This window comes from Pteropus medius, unplaced genomic scaffold (assembly GCF_902729225.1).
Source record: "Pteropus medius unplaced genomic scaffold, Ma_sr-lr_union100, whole genome shotgun sequence".
Classification (NCBI taxonomy): Eukaryota; Metazoa; Chordata; class Mammalia; order Chiroptera; family Pteropodidae; genus Pteropus; species Pteropus medius.
In genome coordinates this window covers 13362449-13377248 of record NW_024340692.1, presented here as the reverse complement: position 1 = coordinate 13377248, position 14800 = coordinate 13362449, and the positions used below count along the sequence as shown (strand labels likewise).

At 34.3% G+C, this 14800-nt stretch overlaps 1 protein-coding gene across 8 annotated transcripts in view; it reads right to left on the bottom strand.

Moving 5' to 3' along the window:
• Positions 1-14800, bottom strand: part of RFX3 (regulatory factor X3) — a 252018-nt gene that overhangs the window by 90158 nt on the left and 147060 nt on the right. For all 8 annotated transcript variants that reach the window (XM_039885934.1, XM_039886267.1, XM_039886016.1 and 5 more), the window contains 2 exons: positions 14244-14341; positions 1139-1397 (listed from right to left, as the gene is read on the bottom strand). In XM_039885934.1, the coding sequence (XP_039741868.1) occupies positions 1139-1397; positions 14244-14341 (357 nt within the window). The remainder of the gene's footprint in view (positions 1-1138; positions 1398-14243; positions 14342-14800) is intronic.

The window sequence follows — 14800 nt, the reverse complement described above, 5'->3', positions numbered from 1 at the left end:
AGAAAATCCATAAAATGAAAAATTTAAAGCTTCTCATATTATTTTTTTACCAAATTTGCTTCTACTTCTATTTCATTATAAGAACGAACCATATGGTAAGATGATGAAAAAATGGGTGTTTGTGCTTAATTGAAATCCCCAGCCTCCTTTTACATGAAACACCTAGAAAATCAATTCCATTACTACTTTAGCTAGGTAGTTCTAAATGAGCACTCTCCTTTATATGCTTAGTTGAGGTGAAAATAAAAAGCTCCGGTTAGAGTTTGATGATATCAAATTCCATACAGCTTTCTATAACTAATTCTATGACATCATTTCAATACATTAAAATATCCTGTGTCAATATAAATGTATTTATTAAATTTTAAAAACTATAAAACTCAAATATGTGTTCCTAAGAAATCATTTGCTTGTAGCTATGATCAAAGCCAATATAGATATTTTTAATTAGTGCTTTCCAATGTGTCTCTCTCATAAAATACAAAATGGCTTTATATAGGACACTTGGGTAAACATTTTTAAATTTACTTTTTAAGAATAGATTTTAATATACATTAGAAGAAATTATGTATTTTCTATTTTAAAAGCAAATCAACTAAAAAATATATTAAGTAAATAATAGTATGGGTGGCATGTGAATATGGCCAAACTTAAATGTCTAAAGGTTGGGAAATGCTGCTCTACATAAAGTGTCTTCTCTGGCAATGAGCTCGCATAAATATTACCAGTGAAAGATGTGGAAATTCCAAACGAAATTATATTTTACTCTCTATATTACTTCTTGGTTTTTATCTCATATAAAGCCAATGAAAATCAGCATAATATGAAAGTGAAATCTTTCAGTAGAAATTTAAAATATTTTACTATCACTGAAGAAAGCCTATTAAAATCAGCACTAATGAGTGAGAATAACCTCACTCCCCACTATTAATAAAAACTTCCAAATTCACATAATTGTGGGGTGCATATCAGTAACATTCTGTATAATGTTCTATATTCTAGATAATATCACAATACTAAAATTCAATACTTTCTTAGCCCAGCCCAGTCTGTGTTTTTTTTACTCCCTTATACTGGAAACTGTACAACAGTGGCTACCAAGAAGCTAAATTAAACCAACGAAAACTCAAATACTTACTGTTGCTGGGGAGGCCCGAGTGGTGTGTGTCACTGAGTGACCAGAATTCTCCATTGAATTGCCGATCAGATAGGTTCCTCCAGAGCTACTGATGAGTTGTCCTCCCGTGACGCCCATCTGAATCCCACCAGTGCCCACCATACTGTGGGACGAGACCACGGTAGTCACCTGTGCAGAACTCCCTTGAGTATCAAAGTAATTCCCTCCAGTGTTTTGGCTGTACATCTGTGTTTCTGTATAAGGATAAGTTGTTGTTCGGCTTTAGAAGAAGAAGAAAAAAGAAATTTACTAGCTTATTTATGTATATCATCTTATTTAATTTTCTCTAGTATGACTGTTATGTTCAAAATATATAAGGTTAGCCTTTGGAACACCGCAGGTTTTGTATTTTGCATGAAACTTCCTAGAAATAGTTGGATTTACTTTTTAACTTAAAAGGTACATTTCTTTAATAAGTAACAAAACACCTCTGTATTCTTTAAAGCTTTTGCCCTCTACTGGTGCCTACCTCTAGTATATATATGAGAGAGAGAGAGAGAGAGAAGGAGGGAGGGACGGAAGAAAGGAGTGCGAAAGAGAGGGCAGACAGGCAGGCACAGATCTCTTCCTTCCAAAAATCTTATTGAGTGACTTCTTCAATTCCTTATAGAACTTCTTGCAAGTTTCAGAAAAGCTGGGATCTAGAATGATTGGGGCTGATAAGTCAACTCTTCATGCTACCTCACATTCCTGGATGACTTGCAACAAACTAAGGACACTAGCATGGATCTCTTTCTTGCCACCATAAGAATCTTGAGCAAATAATTTACTCATCTTGGACACTAAATCCCTATCTATATCTCTCTTTTCCTCATACTCAAGCTTCTTCTTGATGACTATGCCACCTCTTCATGCCCTTACTTTCCAATTCCCAAAAACTACAGTAAAGCTTCTGCCTTTAGCCTTATTAAAACTACTTTTAATAAGGTCACTTGCAACCAAATCTAAATACCAAGGTATAAGGCTGCTGTCAGTCCTTATCTTTTTTAACCTATCTACAGTATAACATTGTTGACCACTCCATGTTGCCCTTTTCCTCCTTCTTCTGTTCTGATTAAGTTTGTTTGATTTATCTTTCATTTTCAATTGATTATAACTTACATTTTAACATGACTTTCATTTTTACTTATTTTGAAATAGTTATATGCTTGCAAGAAGGTGCAAAAGTAGTACAAAAAGGTATAAAATACTTTTATTAGAACGTTCAAATATCAAATTAAAATTCCCAGATCTTTTGTTTTTCTCTTTAACGCACATCTCAGAGCTGCTACTGACAATTTAGTGTGTATATTTTCAGACATTTTCTATGTATATAAAGGTCTCTCTGTCTTAACCTCTCCTGTTTCTTAGTTTCTATGGCATTTTTTCCCCCACTTTTTACTTTTTTTTCAACCATTACCTTTCAAGAACATTTTGGAAGCTCCATTTTTCTGGCACTTTAAGTACTGAGGTCTCCATGTTTAGCTCTTTTTGAGGTCTCCATGTTTAGCTCTTTTTTTTTTCTCTCTCTCATTTTAGTCAGACCACATGCCTTTACCATATAGTATATAATGATCTAGATGCTCACAGTTGACAACCTTGCATAAGTTGACTATCTCCACTATCTTTATTTTGTAGTTATACTTTAAGAATTTTAAATCTGGGTTTCTAATAGCCACCTGCTTATTTCTACTAGCAAATCCTATGATATATGGAAAGTCCTTTACGTAAAATTTAACATATGACTAAAAAATAATTCCTCATCTCTCCTGTTCTTTTTCCTGTATTCCCCCTCTTAGCAGAGAGCAGCATCACCATCCTCAACTTTGGAAATTATTGTGACTCTTTCCTCATTCAGACTGACATCAGTCACTAAGTCCTTCTAATTTTACCTTTTAAATAATTCTCCAATTCTCCTTTTTATTTTCAGACTCACTGCATTAACTCATACTGTTCTCCTTTATAACTGCCTTCTAATTGTCTTTCCTTCCTCTAATTGGGCTCTCTTCCAATCTGTTTTCGATTGTGCTGCCAGGAGAATTTTTCTAACCCGCCAATGTGAAAATAAAACTTTTCTTAAAAACTTTTCCATGATTCTCTCTTGTCTTCAGAAGGAATTCAGAACCTTTGACTGACCTTACAAGAACCAGCAGGGCTGTTGCCTACATAATCTCCAGACTTGGTAGTCACCATATCCTCAAATGCTTTTTCACTCACATCACACTGACCATTTTGCTGGCCCCACAAAGTGCCATTTTCTCTTGCCTCCCTGCTTTGTTGCATATGGTTTCCTCCACCTTTACATTTTTCTTTAATTCTCTTCCTTGTCTTCATCATTCATAAATTCTCAGCTAAAGCATCACCTTATCTCAATTATTTTTCTGCACCTCTTATCTTCTGTGGCCACTCTTCATAGGGCTGTAATGTTTTGTTCTTTCTACTTTCCTAACACCCTGTGCACATCTGAAATATAACTCTCAAGATGCTCATTGTTAATTTCCTCAGGTCTTTGTACACCTATTAAATTGTTTTATTCTCATCTGTACCTTCAACATTTAACACAATTGCCGGTACACTGTGGGCATACTAGTCAACAGATAAAAAATGTGATCTGATATAATAGCCAGGTTCATAAATTTCTAAAACATAAATCGTTTCTGTTTTGTTAAAATATGAGAATTACGCTACCTTATTCAAACGTTTGCCTGTATCACTTCAAATAGGTCATATGAACCCATTACAGATTACACTTATAATTTATAATATAAATTTTAGTAAAATAATAATAGTACTCTGAAAGTATTCCACATTGGCTAGAGTTAATGCATTCCAGAAACATCCATTACAGATCCAGGTATAAGTTTTAGTATACAGTGATGGCAGAAACAACCTCATGAAGAACATTTTTTACAGAGAGAAAAATGCCATTTAAAATACATATACAATTGTTCTAATCATTGCTATATTTCCTAATTGAAAATCTTATTTACATATTTCCTTATACATAAATTATATATATTTATATATATTTTATATATATTATATATATTTATTATTATATTATTTATTTATATTTATTTGATAAAATAAAACAGTCATGCTGATTTCAAATTTAGGTAAAAAGAGAAAAGAGATGATTTGAATTTATGTCCACTGAACATAAGTGACCCTATTTGACTATGCTTAAAATAACACAATCTGAGGTTGGTGTTTAAGTATAGCCAAATAAGGTATACAAATAAATATAGGACAATAAATACTTTGACAGATGCAAGACATGGTGCTAGCTTTCATTTTCACAGTCCTACCAAACTTCTTAAGCCTGTTCCCTAGTAACAAGTTGATTTCACAAATAAAACATATAACAATAACAAATGATAGCTAATATAGTGACCATTCACTATGCAACAGGCACTATTCTATGTGTTTTAGGTATTAACTCATTTAATCTTCATTTCAACGCTATGAGATAGGTATTATTATATTTCCTACTTCACAGACAAGGTGAATAAGTTAAATAGCTTTGTCCAAGCACACAGCTGGTAAAAAATGGATTTTGAATCTGCACTTAGTCCGTACTCTCAACCATTTTGTCACATAAAAATAACTTAACTTTTTATGTATGTCAATGATATTTGTGAATAACTACTGAAGACTAGCCCTCACAGGTAGTACAGGGGCCTTACAAAAACTTTCTGTTGCTATTTGGGATTTTCTTATACTTTAGCTCACTGTTTACTGGCCGCACACTATTCTCCCTTCTTACCCAAAATGAGATTTGCAGATATACCTGTAATGGTAAAAAAAGAGAGAGAAAAGGTGGGACTATTTTGGAGGATACTTATCATCACACGTTTGGAATTTTTAAGTCCTATGATCGTAGAAGTTGCTACTCTACCACAAGAGAAACATTCCAAGGAATATAGATCACTCCATCTCTTGGACATGTCTCCTTTATATAATTACCTTTCAGTGAACATTAGTAATACAAACAAATGCATCATAGATACATAAAATTTATATCTATAGCCCTCAAGTCAGTGTGAAAATATGGCAGCAAAATGCAACCTACTTTGATTTTCATACTTCCCCCTAGGTGGAGATGGTTCATGAGCTAGAAATGAGCAAAGAGCAAGAGAAGGGTAAAAATTACTACAGAGTATGTCTAACCCAGAAATATCCTCACGACACACAGGACTGAGGAGAAGGCTTGGCTACTGCATAAAAATGTACTGGGGTAAAGACTGGCAATTTGCGGGGTGGGGTGGGGGGAGGAGACAATTTTATTAGGAAATCGGGTGTCACGGAATATTTCTGAATTTATCTCTGACAAATAATGTACACTTGTCATGAGAAACAGAGATTTTAAACACTGGATTGGGTAATAGAAGTAGACCATAATATTCTTAGTCACTGTTCTTTAAAGATAAGAAGATAAGCATTAACTTATTTGTTGGAGCACTGTCTGGAGCCAGGGCCAGAGTTGTGCACAGATAACTCCTAAAGGTCTTTTCCAAATCTAAATGCTCTAAGATTCTGAATAAATACTGAAGAATTTATGGGTGGAGGGGGGTTGGGGGGAAAAGTACCAATGGCAAAAACAAGCAATTTTCTTAGGTACTAGAAATAATAAATCTTTAATTCTGATACCTCAGATTAGCTTATCTTTCACATTGTATAATGAATACATATGAGTTATTGCTTGGACATTATTTTCCCCCAAAATTTCTAAGACATATATTTGAGAAAATAATTCAATATTTGGCATATCAGATTGAAAGCAGCTATTTCTGGGCTGTACATTCGTGAAACAGCTAAATTCCCAAGCAATTCTGTGCACATTTGAAAGATGCTGCAGTGTTCCTTTTGTTTGTTCTTTATTGATTACCACAGACTGTTATGAAAATAATGTCATATTATTTCTATAGCAGAAAAGAAATCTTTCCATTGTTCTGCATATGTACACTGTAACGAATGTAAACACATAGGACATGGGCATACTGCTGACAGAAGCTTCTTCAGAACTGACTCTATTATGAAATTCTATGTAAACGTCAAGACTCTGATCCATTGAATTCAGTAAATTAGTGCTGTTTGCGCCTCATCATGCCTCAGCATATACCTTGGCTAAGCGTGACTCTGAATATTCTCTGCTTGCTTATTCACTAGGATGATTATGTCAATTTACCTGAGCTATAACCAATTTTTCTGTTTTCTTTAACTACACAATTCCAGGTACATAATATCTCTAAATTATGTGTTTTGTATTTTACCAGGCCTTGAATATCCATGCACCAATAATCTAGTCAACTAAAATCAAGCAATGGTATTAAAACAGCAAATTAAGGAAATAATTTATCTTGAAAATTTTATACCATAAAATTTATTATGTAGAATATAGTAATGTTGGTCATTATAAAACCTTACATTGCATATTACATTATAATGTCTTACAATGTTTTATTGTTTTCAGGATACTTTATGCTCATTCTTTTAACAAATATTTACTGAACATTTATTCTGTCATCTAGAATAAAAGGAACAAAACAAGACATAACCTTTATTGTCATAAGGGCTACATAACATAAAGAGTAGGTGGTCAAAAATAAGAAAGGAAATAAGATAATTAGAAATGTTAAGTTCCATGAAAGAGAAAAATAGAATGTTTAAGTATAATAAATGAGAGGGTCATATTAGATAGGTTAGTTAAGGGATATTACCCCTAAAGAAGAGATATCTGAGTTGAAATTAAACGATGAAAAGCAGTCAGCCCTATGGAAAACAGGAAGAAAAATACATTGGGAAGAGAGTATAGCACGTACGAAAGCCACATCACAGAAAAGATCCTGATATTTAGGAAGAAATTAGAAGTCTAGAATGGCTGGCTATAATGAATGAGAAGGATATTAAAAAGAAATGAGGTTTAAAAAGTGGGTAAAAACTAAATATTCAAGCAGTATAAAGAAAATTTTTAAACTGTGGATCATGATCCACAAATTTAATTGGTCATAACAGCATTAAAAAAAGAGAGAATAGAAAGAGAGATCAGAGCATATTATACCTAATTGTTTTGAGAAACTTTTTTTCTATCATATACATAGATGGCATGTTTGTGTGTGCATGCTTGAATGTGCATGTGTAAAATGAACATCTACAAAATGTATAAAATGAACATCTAACTTTCTCAGTGTGGATGATAGTTTAAAAAGCTTGGAAGACATTGTTATGGATTATGGCAATAGGTTTGGAGTTTGTTGTAAACTGGAATAGGAATAAGGAGGCAATGGGTAGGGGGAGGCAGGGAAATGTTCTAGTTAGATAAATAACCTGAACAGAGGTCTGAGGCCAGAGGGATAATGGAAAACCATGGCAAAAGAGAGTACTACAGATGGGTCACATGAGATGATACTGGTACATGTTCACTAGATATGACAGGAGGTGATCTTATCGAAAGGTGTTTACATGTAGTGATAACAATATCTATCTGATTGGACTAGACTGAGGAAATAAGTCATTCAAAGCAGCCTGATTGAACAACTTTTAAAATATTTTCAAAAAGTCTGAGAGCACATGAGGAAACTAGGAGAATTTGGGAACTAGGAAGAACTGTTTTGTTTTGTTTTATTTTGTTTGAGATGGGGGATATATTATCTAACTTAATTTATATTAAGTAAATCACACAGATTAGGAATTATTATCCCTCTTTTAGAGTGATTATGAGTTTCCAGTGGTAGCAATGGTGGACAGGGTTTAGGATAGCTGTAGTGGTGTGGTGCCCTTACTGGACTACTTACTTCTGTGGTATGGTTCTGTCTATGGTCTGGTTGCTGCCTAATGCTGCTTATACCTGTCTTTTATCAGCTTGATTCTTCAGACTTACTGGAAATTCCTTGAATCACAAATATCTTCCAATAAAATCATTGTTTTGCTTAAATACATCAAGAGTTGGTTTCTGCTGCTTGAAACCAAGAACCCTGCCTTAATCAAGCAAACACTACTTACTTACTTGAGATTCTAAATAGATCTTCTCTTCAATACTCTAAATCAGACTGAAGACAGAAAATACATGTGGTATTATAAACTTCCTTGACTAGAGCAGCAGATATGTTTAGAAAAGTAGATCATTCAACTAATGTCTACTATGTCTAATATCTGGACATCATCTCTAATAATCCTTCATATACTTGAATGTAATTATTAAGTCTTCCCTCAGTCTTATTTTTCTAAAAAATCCCAGTTCCTTAATCTTTACTCTATGCCTTGTTTCTCAGTTCTTTAATCATCTTCTTCCAGTCCTCTAAGTCCTTCCCTGGTACCCTATGTTCTCCACTTGTCAATGTTAAATATATGCTAAATGCTGTCCAAAATATAATTTATACACAGTTAATCGCTAGCCTCACCTCCAAAGTTCATGATTCAGTAGAACAGGCTAGGAACCAAAGGAGAGCATTTCTAACAAGTTCTCAGGTGATGTCAATGCTGCTGGTATAAACAAACACACTTTGAAAACCACTGTACTGGAGGATACAAAAGAAATGCGAAGCTCTACTTTCACAGGAATGGAGGAAAAAAAATGCTATCTCACAACTATTAGTTCCTTTAGTTTATTTCAGTTTTATATTCTGGGGCAGCTATTCATAACAACATTATCAAAGCTTTCATTGCTATAATAGTTTTTGAAGCATACCAAAAAGGTGCACTGAATAAGTACGTACACATGTCATTTTCCTTGACAACGGAAGTCAGGGAAGTAGATATGAACTTAAATCCACTTTGGCAGTAATGGATCATAAAAGATTTTGATTCAGAGTCACTGGTCTAAGTTTGCAATTAAGAAAAACTGAGCTGGATCATAAAGTAATTCTATTTTTAATTTTTTTGAAGAATTTCCATACTGTTTTCCATAGTGGATGTGCCGATTTACATTATCACCAGCAGTGCACAAGGGTTCCTTTTTCTTCAGATCCTCGCCAACACTTATTCCTTCTCTTATCTTTTTGATAATGGCCATCTCAACAGGTGTGAGGTGATATCTCACTGTGGTTTTGATTTGCATGTCCCTGATGATTAGTGATGTTGACCACTTTTTCATGTACTTGTATGTCATCCGTATGTCTTCTTTGAAAAAATGTCTATTTAGGTCCTTTGTCTGTTTTAAATCAGATTATTTGCTTTTTTGGTATTGAGTTGTATGAGTTCCTAATATATTTTTGGATATTAACCCCTTTCAAATACATGACATGATTTGCAAATATTTTCTTACATTTCATAGGTTGCCTTTTCATTTTGTTGATTGTTTCCTGTGCTATGCACAAGCTTTTTAGTTTGATGTAGTCCCACTTGTTTATTTTATTGTTACCTGTGCTTCTGGTATCATATTTAAAAAAATAATAATTGCCAAGATCGTCAAGGAGCTTACTCCCTATGTTTTCTTCCAGGAGTTTTACAATTTCAGGTCTTATATTTAAATCTTTAATCTATTTTGAGTTATTTTTTGGTGAGTGGTATGAGATGGGGGTCCAATGTCATTTTTTGGATATGTGGATATGTGGATAATCCAGTTTTCCCAATACCATGTATCAAAGAGACTATCCTTTCCTCATTGTGTATTCTTGGAGCCAGCAACTCCACTTCTGGGTATATATCTGAAGGTATAAAATTAGTATCTCAAAGAGATATCTTCTGCACCCCCACACTCACTGAAGCATTATTCACAATAGGCAAGACATGGAAATGACCTAAATGTCCATCAAAAGATGAATGGATAAAGAAAATGTGGCATATCAATGAAACGTTATTAAGTCATTTGCAACAACATGGATGAACCTTGAAGGCATTATGCTAAGTGAAATAAGTCAGACAGAGAAAAACAAGTACTGTATGATTCCATTTATATGTTATATATAAAAAAATCAAACTCGTATAAACAGAATAGAATGGTGGTTACAAAGGGCAGGGGAGTGGGAATATTGGGGGAATGTTGACAAAGGGTACAAACTTCAGGCGATAAGATGAATAAGTTCTGGGGTTCTAATGTATAGCATTGTGACTACAGTTAATAGTACTGTACCACATACTTGAAAAAAAAGAAAAAGTAAAACTGAGCAAGCATATACATGTCCTAAGCCCCAGAAAAGTTTTGTACTGGGGGAAAAAAAAAATCAAAAAAGAAAAGCAGAGTTAACACTATGGTTAGCAGCATCTCAGTTCAGTTCCATTCATTTTTCCCTGTGTATTTAAAATTAAGTAGCCGGCTCCTGTCTCAGCTGTTATTAAGTGCTAATTTTTATTTAATTCATTCAACAAACATAGGTTGAGCACGTATCATACACAACTGTTCTAGATATAAGAAAGAGAATGGGAGCAAACAAACAAGGTATGTGCCTACGTTAAACTTACCTTCTAGTGAGGGAAAGACAACTCTTAGATAAGTTAAAAATATAGTCATGAGAATAACACGTAGCCATGAGTATTGTGGAAGAAATGTGGTTTCTGTTAGAGAACAGTACAGGGAGTTTAAGCCACAGAAAAATTATTTGGCCAATAATTTGACTGAGAAGGATCCAATAAGATAGGAAGAAAAGAGAAGAATATATAGTCAAAAAAGCCAAAAGAACATACTGCCTCAAGTATAGAGTAGCTGGCTGGTTGACAGAGATTAAGAAAATTTAATCTAGAGGAATGTCTGTTATATTTAACAACTGGAGATTACTAATGACCCTCATGGGAGAAATTTCTTCGAAAAGCAAAGAAAGCCAGTTTGAAAGAGGCCGAAGAACATGTGGTCAATCCTGGGAGGTTTTACTATATAAAGAAACAGAGAAATCAGGCACTTGTTAGAATGGATATACTAGCCAGTGGAACTTTCAAAATGGATGAAAGTAGCTAAAGTATGTATGTATGTTGTTGAGGCCAAACACGGTACTAAGTCCAGATAAACAGGTGGTATACTCCATACCCAAAGTCAGGCACACTGCCAAACTAACAATTTGAGGCCTTGGAGCATTTCCTGGGAGGCAACTCTGTTACTCTGACTCTTTCTGAGGGCCAGACTAAGATTTGTTAGTACTGTTCTCTTTAGAACCTTCTGGTCATTCCAAAGCTTAGCCTTCGTGAAACAGCCTGAGACTGTATATAGCTGGGGGATTATACTCACATCCTCAAGACTTTAGTCTCCATGAGACGCAACATCGTGATTCCCAAACTCTTCAAATATATACCCCACAACAAAAGTTTCTCACTCTAAGCTTTCGAATCTTTGTCCAAGCAGAGATTTTTATCATGTTTTACGTCTGCAGTTAGTTTTATAAGAGTAACTATACTAAAAGTAAATACACTTTTTCAGACAATACAAGACCTGGTTATTATGTAATGCTATTAACTATTAATTCCCATTTTCCAGATTAGGAAATCCAGGTGTAAATATGTTATTGCCTAAGGTTATATCGTAGTCAGTGGGAGAAATGATACTTGAACATAAGTGATAACATATCTAAGGACCAGACTGATTATCTAATTTCTACAACACTAGACTATGCAAGAAACAACTGAAGTGCGTCCTGGACCAATGATAAATGACTGTAATAGATACTGTAGGGTTAACTCTCCCAACACACATTCCAACTGCCCTTTTCCCTTGCTGCTTTCTAGCATACAGACATGAAAGCTACAAAGTCAAATTCCCAGATTCCTGGGAAGCTAAGGGAGCTCACCTCTTAAGGGAGACCCCCCGCATTACGGCTACTTGGCATGAGGATGCCAGTGATGGGAGCATCAGTGAACAAGTACTTACTAAGCATGCACACAGGTTGTAGGGCCAGGTATTGGGTGCTTGAATGTTCATGATAAACATCGGCATCCCTATCATCTGGGAGTATCATCAGCAAAAACCATTTACGACATAGTAGTGGGAATCTGACTATGATGCAAGTCAGCAATCAAACACTAGCTGGCTATTAATTTAGTGCAATGGAATAGAAGAATACAGAATACTCTTTCTTAAGAGTGTTCTTAACACACATGTAAGTGTATCAAATAAAAAAAGAGAGTATAAAAAACCTAAAATGAGCATTAGAGACAAAAATTGTACATAGTCAAAGGTCAGCACTACAAAATTACAGAAAAAAATGGAATGGCTTATGATGACACAATTTATTTTGATTATATTTGAGAAAAAAATTCCCAATCCTCTAGCTACTAAAATTTTGAGTATGACTCACGGCAATCCAATATTTCTTTAGTAAATATGAAAATGATGCTACAGAATCTCTAGTCAAAAATTATACTTGATAATAATGAAAGGTTTTTAAAGATACAACTTCTTTTTCTTGACCAAGGGTACACATTTATGACATAATTGGCTGGAGTTAAGATACAATCTGGGCCCATACAGACCAGATCAAAGCTAATTGGACTTTGTGGAAAATGAACTCATGACCTAGATCTCATTAGTCATAACTAACTGAGCTAATGGGCCATAGAAAATACATGTTGGCGTGAGATATTTTCTTTGAATCACTTCTGCACTTAAATGGGCCATGTAATTATAGAGAGTCAACTTTAGAGATGCTGTTTTTCTAAGGTTTTGTGAATGCATTGATCCATTGATCACACATTTATCTATTATGTGGAAGACCCTAAGGTCAGTGGTGGAATAGTTTTAAAATGCATGAGGCAATAATAACACAGAATTTAGAGTCATAAATAGGAGAGAAAAATGTAATAAATGAATGAATGAATGAATGAATGAATAAATAAATAAATAAGCAAGCATAGTATACAATTATAGTACCCTAATGTTTTATTTCCCTGATGTTATGCAAAAACACTTTTGATAAGCTAACTATATCCGTTTTGTAGATAAAAGGGTAGGGTGGAGAGATGATTAGTCTGTGACTTTATGAAAGTTACAGACTAGTAATGATTAGTCTGTGACTTTATGAAAGTTACAGACTAGTAATCTCTCCACCCTACCCTGGACCAATGATAAATGACTGTAATAGATACTGTAGGGTTAACTCTCCCAACACACATTCCAACTGCCCTTTTCCCTTGCTGCTTTCTAGCATACAGACATGAAAGCTACAAAGTCAAATTCCCAGATTCCTGGGAAGCTAAAAAGTACTAGGTGATACAGTTATGGTCAATGAGATGAAAGCAAAAGGGAGCAGGGGGTTTCTCGGAAAGCCACTGCATATATATGTATGATACATTATATGTGTGTATATATTTGTTCATTATATATGTGTATATATAATACATTATGTGTGTGTGTGTTCCAGACAGCAAGAAGAGAAGAGGTGAATGAAGGAGTTGTTGTTGTTGTTGTTTTTTATAAAGCAAACATTATTTTTATTTAATAATCTTTGATATTTAAAATACAAATCAAACATCCACATTAACAATAGAATCCTCAGTATTCAACAGTGGTTTGTAAGCCTGGCTTTTCTAAGGACCAGACTGTAAGGGCTATGTGCATAATAATAGTGAAAGATCTCAGAGAGTGGTGCACACACAGAAGGGCTGCAGTTGGGTCCTGAGCAAAAGCACTGGCATGGTGCACCTGTCTGACAATGCTTTTTATTTTAGATGTTTTTTGTACTTGAATTTCAAATAGTTTATTTGTACAGAAGAGTAATTTTTAAAAACTTACTCCTGGTAGTCTAGTGTTGTAGAAATTAGATAATCACATTTCAAATACGTTTTCCTCTTTCAAATAAAAATCATTAAAAAAATTCCTGGAAATATTCCTTTGAACTATGCAAGAAACAACTGAAGTGCGTCCTTAATTAATCAAGAATTTCCACAGCTTTTTCATTATATTTGGATTTTGTGTGTGTATATATATAAATATATGTATATGTATATCCATACATACACACAAAGTCCAATTATATATATATTCCTCTTCTCCATTGTGCAAATCACTAGCACTGTGTGGTGCAAATATAAGAAGCCTTATTGGAGAAAATCTTACAAGCTGACATATAGCAGAGAGAGCATAGTTGGACTGGATATATGGAAACTGATCAAGTAGATCTCTGGCCTCAGTAGGGAGAGTTAAAAAGACTTCCAAACATAAACTTACATTGCTCCATTGGTATACACAGTATCGCTTCCTTCCACATACTGCACCTGAGCTGGATAGACATGTTGTACCTGTTGCACAGTCTGCACCTGCTGTACCTGAAAAATAAATATTAGGACCTTGGTGAGCAGTAGATAAGAAAGAATACACAGCGTTAGATTTGCCTCAAAGATTTCTCTAGGGTACTGATAAATGTGAGAGTGGCTTATGATGTGATTCTTAAGATTCTTCAACATAAACGCGTGTTGGGTCAAAAGAAACTGTAGCAATCATACTAAATAAATTCCATAACATTCCTGCAGGTATGTATGTATATACTCACTTCAAATGTTTAGGGTGAAAATTCTGAAAGGTCCTCGTTTATGTTGTTAATTTATGATATTCTCTTCTGAATAATAAGCTAAATTTATTTTTAGTTAAATTCATGATGGAAAATTTCAAACACTCAAATGCAGAATAACTACTATAATACACCTCCCTCATAGATTCATCATCCCAGATAAATAATTGTCACCAAACCTCTCCTTTTAACTCCTTACAAGAGTCGAAAGCAAGTG